The sequence below is a fragment of the Gymnoscopelus braueri genome (assembly GCF_963280865.1).
Source record: "Gymnoscopelus braueri genome assembly, chromosome: 8".
Classification (NCBI taxonomy): domain Eukaryota; kingdom Metazoa; phylum Chordata; class Actinopteri; order Myctophiformes; family Myctophidae; genus Gymnoscopelus; species Gymnoscopelus braueri.
Genome location: NC_137609.1, coordinates 45,033,141 through 45,051,836, shown reverse-complemented (window position 1 = coordinate 45,051,836; position 18,696 = coordinate 45,033,141). Strand labels below are relative to the sequence as shown.

General features: G+C 40.7%; 1 protein-coding gene across 3 annotated transcripts in view; it reads left to right on the top strand.

The window, feature by feature from the left end:
* The window catches only part of ppp3ca (protein phosphatase 3, catalytic subunit, alpha isozyme), a gene marked incomplete at both ends in the record, with an annotated part of 39,234 nt that extends 22,634 nt beyond the window's left edge, over window positions 1–16,600 (top strand). Inside the window, 8 exons of one of the 3 annotated variants that reach the window (XM_080434709.1) lie at window positions 4,203–4,280; window positions 5,507–5,601; window positions 9,528–9,653; window positions 11,183–11,263; window positions 11,605–11,689; window positions 12,897–12,994; window positions 14,834–14,884; window positions 16,422–16,600. In XM_080434709.1, coding sequence (XP_080290835.1) covers window positions 4,203–4,280; window positions 5,507–5,601; window positions 9,528–9,653; window positions 11,183–11,263; window positions 11,605–11,689; window positions 12,897–12,994; window positions 14,834–14,884; window positions 16,422–16,600 — 793 coding nt within the window. Of the gene's footprint in view, window positions 1–4,202; window positions 4,281–5,506; window positions 5,602–9,527; window positions 9,654–11,182; window positions 11,264–11,604; window positions 11,690–12,896; window positions 13,025–14,833; window positions 14,885–16,421 lie in introns of all 3 variants that reach the window. The other 2 variants (XM_080434711.1, XM_080434710.1) reach the window with 2 other exon arrangements.
* Between the last annotated feature and the right edge of the window lie 2,096 nt (window positions 16,601–18,696).

The window sequence follows — 18,696 nt, the reverse complement described above, 5'->3', positions numbered from 1 at the left end:
GTGAGCTGTCAACACCACTCTCTGCCCTGTATCTTCTGTCTGTACTATCCAATAGAGCACAAAGGCCTTTAACCGCTGAAACCCTGAGTTGGCTCTGTACTTGGACCGCTTTCCCCCCAAAAAAATAGCTGATCTACAAGGAGTGGATCGGCTATTTTTGGTTAATGTCCCAACCCCTCAGAATATGGATGCTGGGATAAAAAAAAGAGCGAAACTCAAGGCAGCAGGTCATTGCAGAACTTAACCTATTTAGACCTGAGGCCGGTTCTAAAAATGTCTTCTAGATCCTGACCTAAAGTTTATGAAAAACGTAAAACATTTATTCAAAAATGACAACAAATGAATGTTGTGGGAATGTTGTGGGTTCCTGTCCTGAAAGGTATAGTTACAAATAGGGGTTCCCGCCCCAAAATGGGTTGTTAAAGATGGAAAACAAAATAGATGGCAAACCATGGCTGTCAAGCAGGGCTCCTGATTAATTATGTGGACTACCGGATTTGGACATTTACCAACCCAGGCACAGCTCCTGTCAGGTTGGAACTGGCACGCAGGAAGCAGTGATACGAGAATTCGTCGATTCTCATCTCACTGCTTCCTGCACGCCAGCTCCATCCTGACAGGGTTTATTGGCTCGCCTCGTGTTGAAGGAGGTAGCTCTGAGGGCAACTGTGAGCTGTGGGAAGAGTTGCTCTTCCACAGTGGTGCAGCGGTGATTTTATCTTTGGGTGGTACGTACGCTATTTCAATGACGTCACGCGCACACACGGATGAGTGTAGGCATGCTGGGAGACATTTTCTGGTAGGGGGGCTGCCAACTAAAGTACGATGTTATGTCATTATTATCACCTGCACTACAGGATTTAGCTCATTCTTTACTTAACCCATTAAGGCCACATCCACACGGATACGATTTTAGGTGAAACCGCATAAGTTTTTAATCGTTTGCACGTTTTGGCCACACGGAGCCGGCGTTTTAGGTCTGCAATACGCTTATTTTTGAAAACGGGTCCCAGAGTGAATTAATCTGAAAACGCCACCCTTGCGTCTCCGTGTGTACAACCACAAATACGGCAATACGCATCTTTCCTGAACCGATGACGCTATAGCTCCACCTCTCGCTTAAACCCGCCCCCCCCCCCGTGACCCCCCACCCCCCCCCCCCCGTGCCCCCACCCCCCGAAGACGCCACCCTTGCGTCTCCGTGTGTACAACCAAATACGCATCTTTCCTGAAACGATGAGCTATAGCTCCACCTCTCGCTTAACCCGCATGCGCTGAGCACCCCCCCCCCCCCCTGCATGCGTCCCCCCCGACCGACCCCCCCCCCCCCCGACCCTGCATGCGCCGCCGCCCGCCCCCCCCCCCCCCCCAACAACAAACACCCCGACCCAGTCAGCGTTGCGTTCGTTTTTAACGCGATGGGGCTTTTACAGCACTGCTCCTACACTACCACCTTCAGCAACAAGTGGACATGGAGTAAATGTACTTAGTTACTTTCCGCTTAGTTACTTTCACGTGCATATAAATGAGCCATGCGGTCTTATAAGAATGAAAACAAACGCCTTGCTGTTATGGATTACATGACGGTCGTCTGTTACGACGATCATGGATGAACTTCAACCTGGTGTTTGCACTTTCTCCATTTATAACCCGTTCATCTACATAAACGTTCATATTTCTAATATGAAGTGCTGACCCCATGGCCACGGATGTTACAATTATGTATGGGCCCGCATAAGTACACCTATCTTCCGTATTGTTCAATAAAAATCATTTTAATCCGATTGGTGGCCATTGACTTCGAATTTTCTCCATTGACTTTCATTTACGCGACCCTACCGGTTGGGAGGAGTATTGCACTCTAATACATTATAACTCTATGAGAAAATGGCTGCCGATCGGATTAAAATGCTTTTTATTGAACAATACGGAAGATACGGGTACTTATACCCACTCGAAGTGAATTTTAACATCCATGGCCATGAGTTAAGCACTTTATATTTGAAATCTGAACGTTTATGTAGATGTAAGGGTTGTAAATAGAGAAAGTACAAACACCAGGTTGAATTCAGCCAGGACGCTAGTGACGACGGTCGCAACCTAGCTGATGCATCTCGACAGTGGTGGAAAAAGTACTCAAATGTTTTACTTGAGTAAAAGTATCAATACTGCAATATAGAAATACTCTCTTACAGGTAAAAGTCCGGAATTCAAAATGTACTTGAGTAAAAGTACAAAAGTATTGGCATAAAAATGTACTTAAAGTACCAAAAGTAAAAGTACTAATTATGCAGAATGTCCCATTTCAAGTTTTACATTTATTTTGAAAATAGCCGATCTACAAGGTGTCGCGATGTGACGCATTGTGACGCATTGTGAGCTTGTACAACGGTTATTTTCAAATGGCCGAAATGTATGAAGGGCTGAAGTGGTTATTAATGTATGCTTTGTAATAATAATGAAAATAGCCTATACAAAGTAACTAGTAACTAAAGTTTTCAAATAGTTGTAGTGGAGTAAAAGTATAATATTTGCCTCTGAGATGTAGTGGAGTAGAAGCAAAAGTGCTGAAAATTGGAAATACTCCAGTAAAGTAAAAGTACCTCAAAATTGTACTTAAGTACAGTACTTAAGTAAATGTATTTAGTTACTTTACACCACTGCATCTCGACCAGTGGGTCAAATTCATTTGGGTGGAAGAAGTACTCGGATATTTTACTTAAGTAAAAGTAGCAATACTACAATATAAAAATACTCTGTTACAAGTAAAAGGCCTGTGCTCAAAATGTTATCAATCAAAGTAAAAGTACAAAAGTATTGGCATCAAAATATACTTAAAGTACTGAAATGTTTGAAAATAGCTGATCTACAAGCTCACAATGCGTCGCGATGCGCGTTGTGAGCTTGTAGATCGGCTATTTTTAAATAGTCTATGTAAAATAGGGCAAATAAATAAATATAAATGTTTTATAATGTCATGATTATATCTGCAAAGTCACTAGTATTAACTAAAGTGTTCAAATAATTGTACTGGAGTAAAAGTACAATATTTTCCTCTGAGATGTAGTGGAGTAGAAGTAAAAGTATTGGAATTTGGAAATACTCGAGTAAAGTGAAAAATACCTCAATTGTACTTAAGTACAGTACTTGAGTAAATGTACTTAGTAACTTTCCTCCACAGCACCACCCACAGGCCAGGCATATATACTACAGCGTTTTCAGTTTGTGGCGTTTTCAGTGGTTTCGTGTGGACACACACATTTCTTGAGACGATTCCGTGTGTACGGTAAACTTTTTGAAAACGACTCTGTGACATTTTTTAAAACGTCTCCGTGTGGATATGGCCTAAGACCTGAGGCCGATTCTACGAATGTCTTCTAAATCCCAACAGTAGGCCTATTCTAAAAATATATATCAGTGGTGCTCAATCTTTTTCATGTCAAGGACCCCCAAAATTATATTTATTTGGCCGCCGACCCCCATCTCAAAATATTTTGTTCCAGGGACCCCCCAGAAGCAAAGATTTTAGTTAAAAATATATAATTCAAAGATTTGCTCACCTTTTCATAATTTTTCAAAAATAGCAGATCTACAAGCTCGTAGCGCGGCACTCGGTTCCGCGCTACGAGCTTGTAGATCTGCTATTTTTGAATAGCCAAAGTGTAAAATAATGCTTTTTAGCTCAAATCAAAAAGTGACACAGACGCGTTCCAGGTCTTAATGGGTTAAAAGTAAAAGTAAAAGTATCAAAACGGCAATGTAGAAATACTCTGTTACAAGTCACATTGATTGCAGATTCAATTGTTGCGTTCCAGTTGCAATTTTGTCTGCTCACTTCTTTGTGTCATCACTTCCAATTTCAGTTGTGTATCCTATATCCTGTGTGAGTTCTCTCTCCTGATTGGATAAAATTGGTATCCTCACTGGAAATCGTATTTTCTGTTTACAGGGAGACCCCTGTTACTGAACAAACACTCTATAGCAATTATTACAGAATATAGAGAACACTTATTTTAAAATATCACTTACTGCATCTTTAATGGAATGTATGGAATTGTGTAAAATATAGGTTCCAGTCAGTGTGTACTCAAGTGCACTACACTAATTATAGTGTTTTGTCAGTTTTTAGGATATAGTGTAATTAAATATTCACTGTAATGGTGACAGCGTCCTAAAACCTTGTTAAATGTTCTGCCTTGCAGTTATCCAGCTGTATGTGAGTTCCTACAGAGCAACAACTTGCTATCAGTCATCAGAGCACACGAAGCACAAGATGCTGGGTACGTAACACAATGCATGTACAGTACTTGGGGAATACGCACGCACGCGCACACACGCACACGCGCACACACACGGATGTGTGTAGGCATGCTGGGAGACATTTTCTGGTAGGGGGGGGGGGGGCTGCCAACTAAAGTACGATGTTATGTCATTATTATCATTTCATACAGTATTATACTTCCAGGTAAAGAAATCTCATAAAAGCCAGATGCAGAATAAACTAATACACTAACAACCAAAACACTATAGTTGAACGGTGGCACAAGCACAGCAACAACGTGTTGCCCATGTTTATCTGGACAACTGAAACTACACAGCAGCAGTGTTACAAAAGATAGAAAATTATCACTACTTTGCACATGCTAGATGTGTCAACCTCTACTGGCTCATTAGGTATTGAGTACGGCTTTCACCAACTAGTCGACTAGTCGACTAGTCGACTAGTAAAACCCCTAGTCGACCTAGTTGGTACTAGTCGAATAGTTGATTAAATAAAAAAATTGCATTGTTTTAATGCCATATTACTATTATTATTATCCTCCTGCCTTTATTTTTATCAAAAGGGGGTCAAAAGTATGCCCAGTGATAGCCTATTATTGGGCAATAACCCCCTTTTGAGGATCCTTGGAGACGCTGCTGTGCTGCTGTGCCAGAAGCGCTTCCCTTAAAACGGCATAAAAATAAAGGCAGGAGGATAATAATAATAGTAATGGCATTAAAACAACGGCAACAAAAAATATATATATATAAAAAGATTTAATAGGTAATTTCGATTGGTCGACTAGTCGACTACCTCTGGGTCAAATTAGTCGACCAGTAAAAATCTCTAGTCGTGAAAGCCCTAGTTTTGAGTTGTAAACGAAAGAAATACTTGTTTGTGAATCCAAAAAAAACAAAGTCAGTAATTCCAGGAGTGATGATATGTTTTTGGCGTTGAAGTTTAAACTGGTAAACTATATCATCAGTTTTATATCATTGCAGTTTGAAGATAGAGCGGATACAGAAACGCTCAGTGTATGTGCATGTGTATGTGTACGTGGCAATTACCGGATACAGTAGGCGGGCTGGGATGAGCAATAAACAGTAGCTAGCAGTAATGCGAGTGCGTTACTGCTAGCTACTGTTTAGTGCGCGAATGCATAACAACATTAACAAAGTAAAAATCCAGCTTTATAGATGTACTGTTCATCTCTTCTGCTTTTATCTCTTCCGGTTCACTTTGTAGTTATCGGATGTACCGCAAGAGTCAGACCACTGGGTTCCCCTCCCTCATTACGATTTTCTCAGCACCAAACTACCTGGATGTTTACAACAATAAAGGTGAGGCAACCTCATCATCCATATTTTACAGTTTACTGTTTAGCAGAAAGCTTGTATCCAGAGTGATTTACAAAATGCAAGATCATAGTAAATGGCATGAATCCTTGTCTACAAATTACATTGTAAATGGTCACATAATGATGACAATAGAAATAGTAATATTAATAACAATAATAAAGTGCTAGATAGTAACCAGGATACCAGGTGAACGTCAAACCTAGCATCTCTCTAAAGCATCTAAATAATAATATTAGCTTTTGATGCATGTCTTAAATAACTATCTGTACGCCAAAGGTACCTGACCAAGACAGCAAAACTGTTCCTGGACATCAAACAAATACAAATAACAAAATAAGAAAAAGAGGCATCAACAATGGGTTTTCTCAGTGGGGTGCTAGACCCGAAATCCAGAATACGTTGTGAGCTTGTAGATCTGCTATTTTCAAACATTTTAGTACTTTTACTTTTGGTACTTTAAGTACATTTTGATGCCAATACTTCTGTACTTTAACTCAAGTACATTTAGAATTCTGGACTTTTACTTGTAACAGAGTATTTTTATATTGCACTATTGGTACTTTTACTTAAGTAAAGAATTTGAGTACTTTTTCCACCACTGCACTTAACAAGGTATAGAATAGCCTTGGCGCGTTAACGTATCCATATAGCTTGTGCAGGTGGAATGAAATGCTCACCAGTGTGAGCTCCAGTTTGATAGTGTTTTGAAATGTGTGTCTCGGTTGCCATGGGCTGTGTTGGAGACGGGGAGCGTGGGAGGGACTGTCGGCCCCACTGACTATCTCCATGTGGCTTTATCTGCCTTGATGTAAGAGTGTCAGCAATGCTGGGCCTCAGCTGGCTCTCTGCGGGGCCCTCTAGTGGCTCGCTGTGTCATAGGCCCTCCTACTGTCTTGCATCACTCACATAACTACAAACAACTCCTATATGACCCATGTTCACACTGCAGGCCATTTTGTTCTTACATCATACTAGGCAGTGGTGTAAAGTAACTAAGTACTTTAAATCAAGTACTGTACTTAAGTACAATTTTGAGGTATTTTGACTTTATTGGAATGATAGTTTCCAATACTTTTACTTCTACTCCACTACATCTCAGAGGCAAATATTGTACTTTTACTCCACTACAATTATTTGAAAACTTTAGTTACTAGTTACTTTACAGATATAAATTATTAGATTATAAAACATGCATTAACCACTTTAGCCCTATTTTATACATACGTAAAAATAGCCGATCTACAAGCTCACAACGCGTCGCATCGCGACACGTTGTGAGCTTGTATATCTGCTATTTTCAAACATTTTAGTACTTATACTTTTGCTACTTTAAGTATATTTTGATACCAATACTCTTGTACTTTTACTCAAGTAACATTCTGAACACAGGCCTTTTACTTGTAACAGAGTATTTTTATATTGTGGTATTGCTACTTTTACTTAAGTAAAATATCTGAGTACTTTTTCCACCACTGATACTAGGTTTTATTGGATGTATTCATGCAGCAATAGAAAATGACTATGCAAGTCACAACAAAAATAAAAATAGTTATACATCTCAAACTCCTTCGTGCTACTGGTAACTAGAGTTTTCACAAATGCTATTTTAACCCATTAAGACCTAGAACTGTGTCATTTTTAGATTTGAGCTAAAAAGCATTATTTTACACTTTGGGCTATTAAAAAATAGCAGATATACAAGCTCGTAGCGCGGCACCGAGTGCCGCGCTACGAGCTTGTAGATCTGCTATTTTAGAAAAATTTTGAAAATGTGTGCAAATCTTTGAATATATATATTTTTAAAGCTAACATTTTTAACTCAAATCTTTGGTTAATTGACATGGTGTCTATCCTTTCTTTGTTAGGAGGCTATTGATGGCCATGAGGCGATTCCTTTGATCGTATTCTTACTTCTGTCTTTGTACACGTCGTTTCCTCATTTTAAAATGTTGTGTCTGAGCTGTTTTCTTGTTGTTTGTTTTTATGTTTATTTTTTGTATGTGTATTAAAATTAATAAACATATTTTGCAAAAAATAACGACAAATAATAATAATAATGCTATATATATGTAGCAACAAGAGGCGTTCCCGGCTTGAAAGGTATAAACAATGTATCAGGTTTAACAGGTCTAAATAGAGAAATGCTTTCACTGTTTGGGGTATTGCAAGAGTTTTGGGAATGAGGTTATGTTTCAGGAAATGCATCCGAGCGATTGAGAAAAACTGTAAACTAAGGTAGATGACCAACGTCCGTGGTTTGGAAATATAGTAGTTTGTCTGGCCAAGATCTTCAATGTCTAAAATAAATATGAACCTCAGGTAATTCTTCCCCAAATGGTTCAACAATATTAAATAGTGATACCGAATGAGATGTTAACCACTTACTACTGTTTGAAAAGGAGCCCATCTACAGGCTCACAGCGTGTGGCATCAGGACATGTTGTGAGCTTGTAGATAATGCTGTTGACATTTGACATGTTTGTTCCTAGGTGGTTTGAGATGTAATTCAAGTCTGATTTCCATATGTGTCTCAGTCTGGACACTAGGGATACACACATATAGAATATACTATATCTCATGACTCTGAGGAAGGTCGAAAGACCGAAACGTCAGTCATTCTTGTTACTTGCACTGCATAAATAAAAGGCTTAAATAGTCTGTGCTGCTCCAGCGTTCTTCCCTTATGCATCTATTGTTTCTACCCTTGTGACGCACCGGACTGGCCGTTTAAGGCTGAGGCGCAACAGTAGAATCCCTTTGTTTTATAGAATATACTGCATTGCCACTACTGTTGTAGTTCTGTTGCTGTGTTCATTAACATGTACTGACCCGCCCAAGAGAAAGACAAAAAATAAATACAAAAATCTCAAACTCTTGACCTCAAAACAGGCATGAACCCATCAGGTGTACAGTGTGCCCAGTACATGCCTAGAATTAACTATTAATCTTTAATTAATAGTATTAATTAAAGATTAACCTGTGACTCCACCTAGGGCTGTCACGATTACAAATTTAGGTTGACGATTAATTGTCACTCATGTAATTGCTATGATTGATTGATTGATGCACTTTATTTAGTTATACATGAGAAGAACAGTACATGGAAGTACAAATTCACAATACAAGGTCTACTAAAGTGGAAGGCTCATAAAGCACTAAGCTTGTATAAGAGATCCCCACGCACACAAATCATGATGACATGTAAGAGACAGACACGATCGACGATTTAAATGTGTGTTTGGCATTGATCATTTGAACATGTGAATAAAAACTTAATTTCTGTTTGCCTTTTAGGCTTCGTAATCAAAAATTGCACACCTGGGGCAGATGTGACAAATAACTAACATATACAAAGAAATTACTGACATATTTTTGGAAAATGTTTGAAAATGTGAGTGTGTGTGTGTGTGTGTGTGTGTGTGTGTGTGTGTGTGTGTGTGTGTGTGTGTGTGTGTGTGTGTGTGTGTGTGTGTGTGTGTGTGTGTGTCAGTGGTGGAAAAAGTACTCAAATGTTTTACTTAAGTAAAAGTATCAATACTGCAATGTAGAAGTACTCTGTTACACGTAAACGTCCGGAATTCAAAATTTACTTGAGTAAAAGAAAAAAAGTATTGGTATCCAAATGTACTTAAAGTACCAAAAGTCAAAGTACTAAAATGTTTGAAAATAGCAGATCTACAAGCTCACAACGCGTCGCGATGTGACGCGCAAAAATTGCACACCTGGGGCAGATGTAACAAATAACTAACATATACAAAGAAATTACTGACATATTTTTGGAAAATGTTTGAAAATGTATGAACATTTTTCAACATGGATACGATTATGAGGATTATGCAAGATAATTGCGATTAGGCGACTATGTAATAATTGTGACAGGCCTAACTCCACTCCTGTTTACCCCACAGCTGCAGTACTGAAGTATGAGAACAACGTGATGAACATCCGACAGTTCAACTGCTCACCACACCCCTACTGGCTGCCTAACTTCATGGACGTCTTCACCTGGTCTCTGCCTTTCGTTGGAGAGAAAGGTACATCTAATTATAAATATAGAGATCAAATATTAAGGTGTAATGCAGTGGTTCTCAAAAAAAAAAAATTCCAAGGAACCGCAAAGGGTCCTTTTTGGTTCGATTTATACACTCTCAGAGTTACAGACCTCTTAAGGTTCCATTTGGAATCCCCTCAAGATTTTCTTTTAGGTTCAATGGTTTCCCATACTTGCCTTAACTCATTCACTGCCAGATTTAATTCTGGCTGTGTTTGCCCACTGCCAGCAATTTCCGTTTTTTTTTAAACTTTCAACAGGTCACAAAAAATGTATATTCATTATGATCGCATGTCCAATCGTTTGTAAACACACGCACTATCCGTGCACGTCGCCCAGACAACAAACATTCCAATCGGCTGGGCTGCTTCTCATACAGCTCCATGTGAACACGCCATTTCTCGTCAAAGATGCCACGGTTCTCTTACTTTTTCAGCTGGCCGCAGAAAATGTACATCCCTTATGATAGCGTGTCCGACTGTAAAACACACAGGGTACGTGTGTGTGCGTCGCCCAGAGAAAAATAATATTCCATCCGTGACATTTCCTTCTCCCGCAGCAGCAGTTTCAAAACAGCTTGCGCCTCGCGGAACACGGCGGCGAGAAAAAAAGGTAACTCGAGAAAGAGCCGTTTCAATGAAAGAGTTAAACAGGAAGCGGACGGAAACGGAAATCTTGGATTGACGTTATTTCCGTATTCCGGGTGAGTTACGGTGAAAATGGTCACTGCGGGTCATAAAGAACAGTGCGATCCTTTATAAAATAAAATAAAATACGTTTATTACGTCCGTGGTAGAATTGGTAATTCATCCGTGGCAGTAGGGGTGTGCCGATACACTAATTTCACCAAACGATACGATACGATATTTGGCTCACAACTTCGATACGATTTCGATACGATACGATACGCACTTTTTTATTATGAAAAATATATGGGGGAGAAAAAAAGCAAATGCAAACAAATAATTCTCTTTTTGCATTATTCAGACATGCGAACTTGTAGCTTTTCAGCTACAATAGCCGTTTTGAATCCAAATAGGGCAATAGTGTGACACCTGACCCGAAAGAAAACCAACACGTTGTCACCCTTTTCACCCCGGGGCTGTTTTTGCATGCCTGATTATTATTATTGTTATTATTGTTTTTTCTCAAAACGATACATATCGTCACGAAAACGTATCGCGATATATCGCGGGACGATATATCGGCACACCCCTACGTGGCAGTGAATGAGTTGAAATCAATGTCAACTGTTGGTTGAGGTCTTACAGTAAAAGAGCGTTGGACCTGTGTCTTCATAACACTGTCTCCCTCTCAGCTTTACTACAGGCTATCTCTATGTTTGAATAAACAGGGGAGTGCATGGCCCAACATAAACATCCCCTATGTCTATGGTTGGCCATCATGTTTTCTCATATTTACCTTTTATAGTATGGTTTGGAATTATGAACAAATACAACTAGTTGTCAGTTATCCTTCAGTGATCTTTCCATGCCTTCTTCCATTATGCAGTCACAGAGATGCTGGTGAATGTGCTCAGTATCTGCTCAGACGACGAACTCATGCATGAAGAAGAGGAAGAGATTTTTGATGGTAAGACATACATAACACTGCTTTAAAAAAGTGTAGCCTATTATTAGTATTAGTATTATTACTATTATAATAATTACAATTATTATTATCATTCATAATCATACTAGTTATTATTATTATTAGTATTAATAATAATAATAATAATAATAATAATAAGGGTAATAATAATAATAATAATAATACTACATGGTGCAGTGCTCTTTTGGTATAGCCTATATCTGTAGTGCAAATAGTTTTGATCATTACATCATGCAACTTAGCAGCAAATCTTATCTTAATGTCATGGCGGTACATGCTTCAAATTTTCAAGTTGAGATTGTAATCAATTAATGTCATTTCAGCCAATGCAGCTCAGGCACGCAAGGAGGTGATTAGGAACAAGATCCGTGCCATTGGGAAGATGGCCACGATGTTCAAGGTTCTCAGGTGTGTGTGTGTGTGTGTGTGTGTGTGTGTGTGTGTGTGTGTGTGTGTGTGTGTGTGTGTGTGTGTGTGTGTGTGTGTGTGTGTGTGTGTGTGTGTGTGTGTGTGTGTGTGTGTGTGTGTGTGTGTGTGTGTGTGTGTCCGCCCATGTCTCTCCCTCTGTGCACATATATATGAATTAGTGAGTGCTCTGGGACATTGTTCAGCTTTAGATTCCCTTCCCCAGTGCCAGCAAATAGTGTTCATACTGTATATCTGCATAGACATTGTGTTTACATAACCATATTCATTCAAAGATGTACCAATCTGTGTGTGTGTGTGTGTGTGTGTGTGTGTGTGTGTGTGTGTGTGTGTGTGTGTGTGTGTGTGTGTGTGTGTGTGTGTGTGTGTGTGTGTGTGTGTGTGTGTGTGTGTGTGTGTGTCAGTGGTGGAAAAAGTACTCAAATGTTTTACTTAAGTAAAAGTATCAATACTGCAATGTAGAAGTACAAGTTACACGTAAACGTCCGGAATTCAAAATTTACTTGAGTAAAAGAAAAAAAGTATTGGTATCCAAATGTACTTAAAGTACCAAAAGTCAAAGTACTAAAATGTTTGAAAATAGCAGATCTACAAGCTCACAACGCGTCGCGATGTGACGCGTTGTGAGCTTGTAGATCAGCTATTTTTAAATAGCCTAGGTATAAAATAGGGCTAAAGTGGTTAATGCATGTTTTATAACGTGATAATTTATATCTGCAAAGTAACTAGTAACTAAAGTTTTCAAATAATTGTAGTAAAAGTAAAAGTAAAAGTACAATATTTGCCTCTGAGATGTAGTGGAGTAGAAGTAAAAGTATAGACAATTGGAAATACTCCAGTAAAGTAAAAGTACCTCAAAATTGTACTGTGAAGTACAGTACTTGAGTAAATGTACTTAGTTACTTTACACCACTGGGGTGTGTGCGTGCATGTGTGTGCGCGTGTGTGTGTGTGTGTGTGTGTGTGTGTGTGTGTGTGTGTGTGTGTGTGTGTGTGTGTGTGTGTGTGTGTGTATCTGTGTGTGTGTGTGTGTGTGTATCTGTGTGTGTGTGTGTGTGTGTGTGTATCTGTGTGTGTGTGTGTGTGTATCTGTCCGTTGCGGGCAGAGGTCAGGGCACAGCGCGGTGTCACGGCCGAGCGGTGGGTTCAGAGGACTTTACTGACCTGTGTATCCCTGTGTCTCCTGCAGAGAGGAGAGCGAGAACGTGTTGACGCTGAAGGGCCTGACGCCGACTGGCATGCTGCCCAGTGGGGTGCTCTCTGGAGGCAAACAGACACTGCAGAGCGGTGAGAACAAAGCCCAGCATGGGCCTTATTGTCTCTCCCTCTTCATGCCTTTCCTTTTTTATGTATTTTCTCTTTTCGTTTGCCTCCCCCCCTCCCCCCATCTCAACACACTGTTCTTTTCCCTCATTGATCCAATTTTTCTGTCTGTCTGTCTGTCTGTCTGTCTTGTCTGTCTACCTGTCTCTCTGTCTTAAACACAGAAAAACACAAAGCACCACAGCAAGCTACTGAAGGTGTAGTTTTTCTTTTCCATTTTTTCGTTAGGTTAAGTACGTTTTTCTATAATTCTACTAAGACTCTTAAGGCTGCTACACACCAAGCCAACGTCGGGCATTGGGTCGTTGGGCCATCGATAAGCATCTGTCACCAAAAATAGCTTGTAGTATGGTCGGTGTGTACACAGGTAGTGAGGCGTCCCTCATCTTGGGGGGGGGGGGGGGTTCCAATGATTATCTCGCTCTTCTCTCTCCCTCTCTCTCACACATTCACTGTCTAAACTAGGTCTTAAGGGGCACGGTGGCGCAGTCGGTAGCGTTGACGCCTCACAGCTAGAAGGTCCTGTGTTTGATTCCCGCCAGCGATGCTGTGGGCGCTGGGGGCGTGTTTTCTCCTCTGCGTCATCAGTGCCCATACCCATGTCCCCTAGGGTATACCCTCACAAAAACATGATGGAGGGGAAAGGAACTGGTTGGAATAACGTGTTCCTTCCACGCGCTACGTCCTACCGGGGCAACACCCTCCTGTCGGGTGATAAGAAAGCTCGTTAGCTCTCATGCATTGAAGGAGGCATGAGCTCGGCTCTGAGCTCTCCCTAGGTTGGCAGAGGGAGTGTAGTGCCCAGGATTACTTAGACAATTGGCACTGGGTGAGAAAAATGGGGTTACAAAATCGTGGGATAAAAATAAATAAATAAATAAACTAGGTCTTATGGGCTGAACAAGCCAATCAGAGAGCTCCCCCCTCTCTATCTTCAACTAGTCCCACGGTAGATTCAACATTTGCATTAGGTGAGCAACCCACGCAGATGCCTGGCTACCACTGATGGGCACAACACATCACATTAGACGTGTGATTTTCGGGCACAGACACTAATCGACGAGCCAACATGGGCTTAGTGTGACAGTCTTAAGATCACTGGTGTAAAACAAGGTCAGAACAAAAGCAATGGACCGTTCATCGTCCAATCAAAGCCTCTGCTGAAGTTGGCTACGATGTAAACAATTTGCATGGTCTAAGTGTTCTAAAGAACCCTGGGCTCTGTCAAGGATGATACCTTATCCAAAGCTTGCTCTGTGGGTTAATATTTTTTCTTCTTTCTTTTTATAACTTAAAAGAGATCAGGTCTTAGAAAATCTGTTGCTGTCTCAATGTTTCATGTGTTTCTTTTGTTTTATTTCCTTATATCCCCTCTCTGTTTTCAAATATCCAAATCCACTGACTGAATTGCAAGTTAGACAAACAAGTACAACAACAACAAGTACATATAAAATGTGTTCACATCAAAAGAAGAGCAGAAGAGAAGACAAGTCCCCATTATGATACCACCCAGCTGCTGTCATTGAAGATATTTTCGCGGGCTTTATGGATCTCTAGGCTCTCCTGCCCTGCTCTCTCTCTCCGTCATCCACCTTTAGCAGCCATTCTGAGACCTGCGTGAATTGTCCAACGCATGTTCCACTGATTCCTCCTGGCTGTGATGCCAGTGCATATGCATATACATCTCTCATTAGCTTGATGCTAGACCTGCCTTCCGCCCATGGGCTGCTGAAATGCAGCTGCATTCTGCATGGCTTTGTCACAAGTAACCTGCTCCCCTCCTCTCCCCTCCTCCCCTTCCAGCCACCGTTGAAGCCATTGAAGCGATCGACACGGAAGCCGAGGACGGAGAAGGTAAATCCATGTACAAGTCCAGGAACGGGCCAGCAGTGCGTCCATCACATAATCTCTGCCTATTCCGTCCGGAATGTGCATGACTTCCTCCCTCTCAACTCTGCACTCTCTGTCTCTCTACATTGGCCTGTCTAAATAAAAAAGACACCCCCCCCCCCCAGCCCCCCAACAAGGCATCAGGTGTTCCTGCAAGTGAAGCATTGAACCTGCAAAATTGTTCGTCAGCTATATTAAAATAGTTTTACAGAGGTGTGTTTAAAATAGATATGGAAGGCACTGTCATGATAAAGAGAATACAAATTAGATAACTGGAATTTAGATTCAACAGAGCAATTCCTCATGGTGCTAATAATGAAGCAATGTATGACCATGTTATTTAATACTAAGCCTTTATTTTGTGTACATCAGGCCCTTTTAAAGGGAAGTAAACTCTACAGCAGTAGCTGTCAACAGCTTTTCTTTTCCCTTTCCAATACCCCAAACCTGTCAAACATAATAGTTCATATACAAAGCTCCTTTGTCGAAATAGTTCCTAGACCATGACCCTGTGCAAAACGCTGCTCTAAGCATCTGGACATCATAATATATTCACCAACATCGCAAAGTCAAGTGCTTCTTAGAGATGCATGATGGTTTGGGCTCGGCTGGTAAGCTTCATCTGGATCACCATTGCATTGCAAGACAGGCAGTCAAAATGAATGCATCTTGAAGGCTGTTTCATGTGTTCATATCATGATAGGTCTCAAATAATTATTGGCCAGTGTTATCAGATCTTGCAGCGGTAGATGAAGCACCATAAACAAGAAGTACATTTTAAAAGATGGTGCCGTAAATTGGACACTTCTGCCTTGGATAGCTGGGTGGTGTGAGTGCTGAATACATGGTTGAAAATGCTTCAGTTGGATACAAAATAACGAAGTGTTTTTTTTTTCCTTCTGCTTTTTTTAACCACTGTTTAATGGAGTTGAATAGTTTAAATTGTGTTTTATGTTTAGCCAGTAGCATTAACGTTTACCCTAACCTCTAAACACAGAATTGTTTACCTCACTTGCTTTGCAAGCCAACAACATGCAAATGTCTCAGCAGTGGGTCCTTCCTTACCACTGAAAATAATATGAAAATGAATCCATCCCTGTAACGTCAGATTCCCACAGGACATGAAATCTTATTAGGAATGCAGTAATGTAGAGGAGAGTTTCTGCCATGTACACTCGCACGTACAGTAGAAGGAGCTTGGTGTATCTAAACAGAATAAATAGAACTAAAAATAACAAAGATAAGTGCAAACAAATCATTTGGATAAGTCAGTGTCAAGTGCATTAAGAGAATAATTATGTAGATTGCTCCACTGATTGCCACTAGTTGCATTGAGATGCTACATAGAATTGAATCAATTACATTTACACCCTTACAGATGAGAGAGCCAGTGGAGCCCAGACTGTTAACAGGGTGAGTTATGTGGAGAATTGTGTCATAATACAATGCAAGAGACTGATCCTGTCTATTGTTTCTCTTCCCTCCTGTTCCTTGTCTTCAGCCATTCGAGGGTTCTCTCCTCAGCACAAGATCAACAGCTTTGCGGAGGCTAAGGGCTTGGATCGCATCAACGAGCGCATGCCGCCACGCAGGGAAGGGGTGAACCACGTGGGTCTCTCCATGGGGAAGATGAATATGGCAGAAGCCAACGGCACGGACGACAACAGCAACGCCCAGTGATGCGTTGTCGCAGCCCCCAAATAGCGTGCTGCTGTCAATTTGCTTTCAGCACGTCATAGCCAAATCGCGATATCAGGCCTCAGAACATATAGAAGAAACCAAAACAGGCCCCACGCAGACAGAACATGACATCTAATGACAGCCAATCGAAAAATGGAGGAAAGTATGAAAATTTGACGATACATCACTGCACACACGTGGGAACGGGGGGGGGGAGGGGGGGGGGGGGGTGGTGGCTTGGGTTAAGAGCTTAGGGCAGGGATAAAGAGAAGCCAAGCGGGCTGCAGGTAAACCTGTTTGGCTTCATGGTGTGCGGTGCAAAGATGTGTCCGCCTGTCATTCCCTTTGTCAATTCAACTACAAGACTGAACCGGCAGTGAGGGCTGCATAGTTTGATCACTATTGAACATCTGCTCTTTTTTCATTACAAGACCTGACAGAAGACATACTAATTGCAGTATCCACGCCAACACAAATCATTTTGACAATTTTATTGAGTTTCACTCATTAATTCACATTATACAGGGAAAAGAACATGTTTTTTGCTGGTACAGTATTATCGAATACGAATAAAAAGAACACTTCATTTGTAAGAAAAGGGCATTTGAAAAGCAGAATATGTACCTTTTTACGACTTGCTATTCCGTTTTACCAGAGGACTTTAATTTATTGATTTCTCTTGTGGTAAAGATGCCATTAGTCTGCTGGGCGAAACCGGAGTGGGTGCTCACGCATGCTCAGCCAAAACCACCGCAGTGTGAGATCAAAAATCCACCTTTGGTTGCATCTCAAAACATTCCCCTACTGCTCCTCTCCTCCCTTCCGCCACTACCTATGTCTACAATCAAGGAGGAAAGTGGTGGGTAATCCACTCACTTTTTGCATTTTTTCGTCTTTGAGATAGACCGCAGGAAAGCTAAGAGGGAACGAGTGTGGGGAAGGCACCGAAAGAAGGCTGTGCCTTGATTCAATTCTTGACCAGCAGGGGGGGGGGTGCACGTGGTTCCACAGGAAAGCATCTGTGTCACCCACGTGCGCCCATAGACATCAGTTTCCATATTATGAGGTTAGGAGGTAGCAAAGGAAACAAGTGATTTTTTTCCCTAGGTTTTGGATGCACCCCCCACTTCACACCCCCACCTGATTGTTTCTCACCTGTTTGTAGATGAAGAATGCGCATAGCTCAAAAACTGCTGTTGCAGGTAAATATTAATATATATATGAATATATGTTCGGTAGTTCAAAAAACGCATTCATCCCTGTTGACTTTTTTTGCACATTTTGTTGTGCAATGGAAATATGTTGAGATGCATTTGAGTGGGATTGTATGCCTAAGATTTACGCTTATTTAAGTACTTAAGGGCTTAAGTATTTAAGTACTCTTATCAAAGTGAGGAGGAAATTCTACAAGTTTATGAAGGTATAAAATCTGATTTAAAATGTGCCCCACCCCTTTAGGTCATTTGAGATAAATTGCATCAATGGTGAAAAACGAACAAACAAAAACTCAATCTCAATTTATTATCGTGATATGATAAACTTTAGCTCATCGTACTTCTGGGTATCAAAGTGAGGAGGAAATTCTACAAGTTTATGAAGGTATAAAATCTGATTTAAAATGTACCCCACCCCTTTAGGTCATTTGAGATAAATTGCATCAATGGTGAAAAACTAACAAACAAAAACTCAATCTCAATTTATTATCGTGATATCATAAACTTTAGCTCATCGTACTTCTGGGTTTTTAATTAAAAGTATTCCACTCTGAACTATTCAAATTCGGCTTTTGTTGAATGTGATGAATATGAATTAATGTCCCTTTAATAACTCGATTAGGGGTTTTAGCATTTAGGGTGGCTGTGTATGGTAAGTATGTTCCGTGTAGGTATGACAGATCATTAATATTGATTTTATTGTTCTCGAGGGGACACCAGTGTCCAGTGCACTTTTCCTAATTCTGTTTTACTTTGGAAGTCAAAATAGCACAGACTGGAAAATTTGGTACCGTTACTGTTTTCATATCAAGCATCAGGAGGGTGATTTCATGTTTTTGGTGTCTTTAGCCCCGCTGGTGGCGCGGCGTCTTGCACACAAGA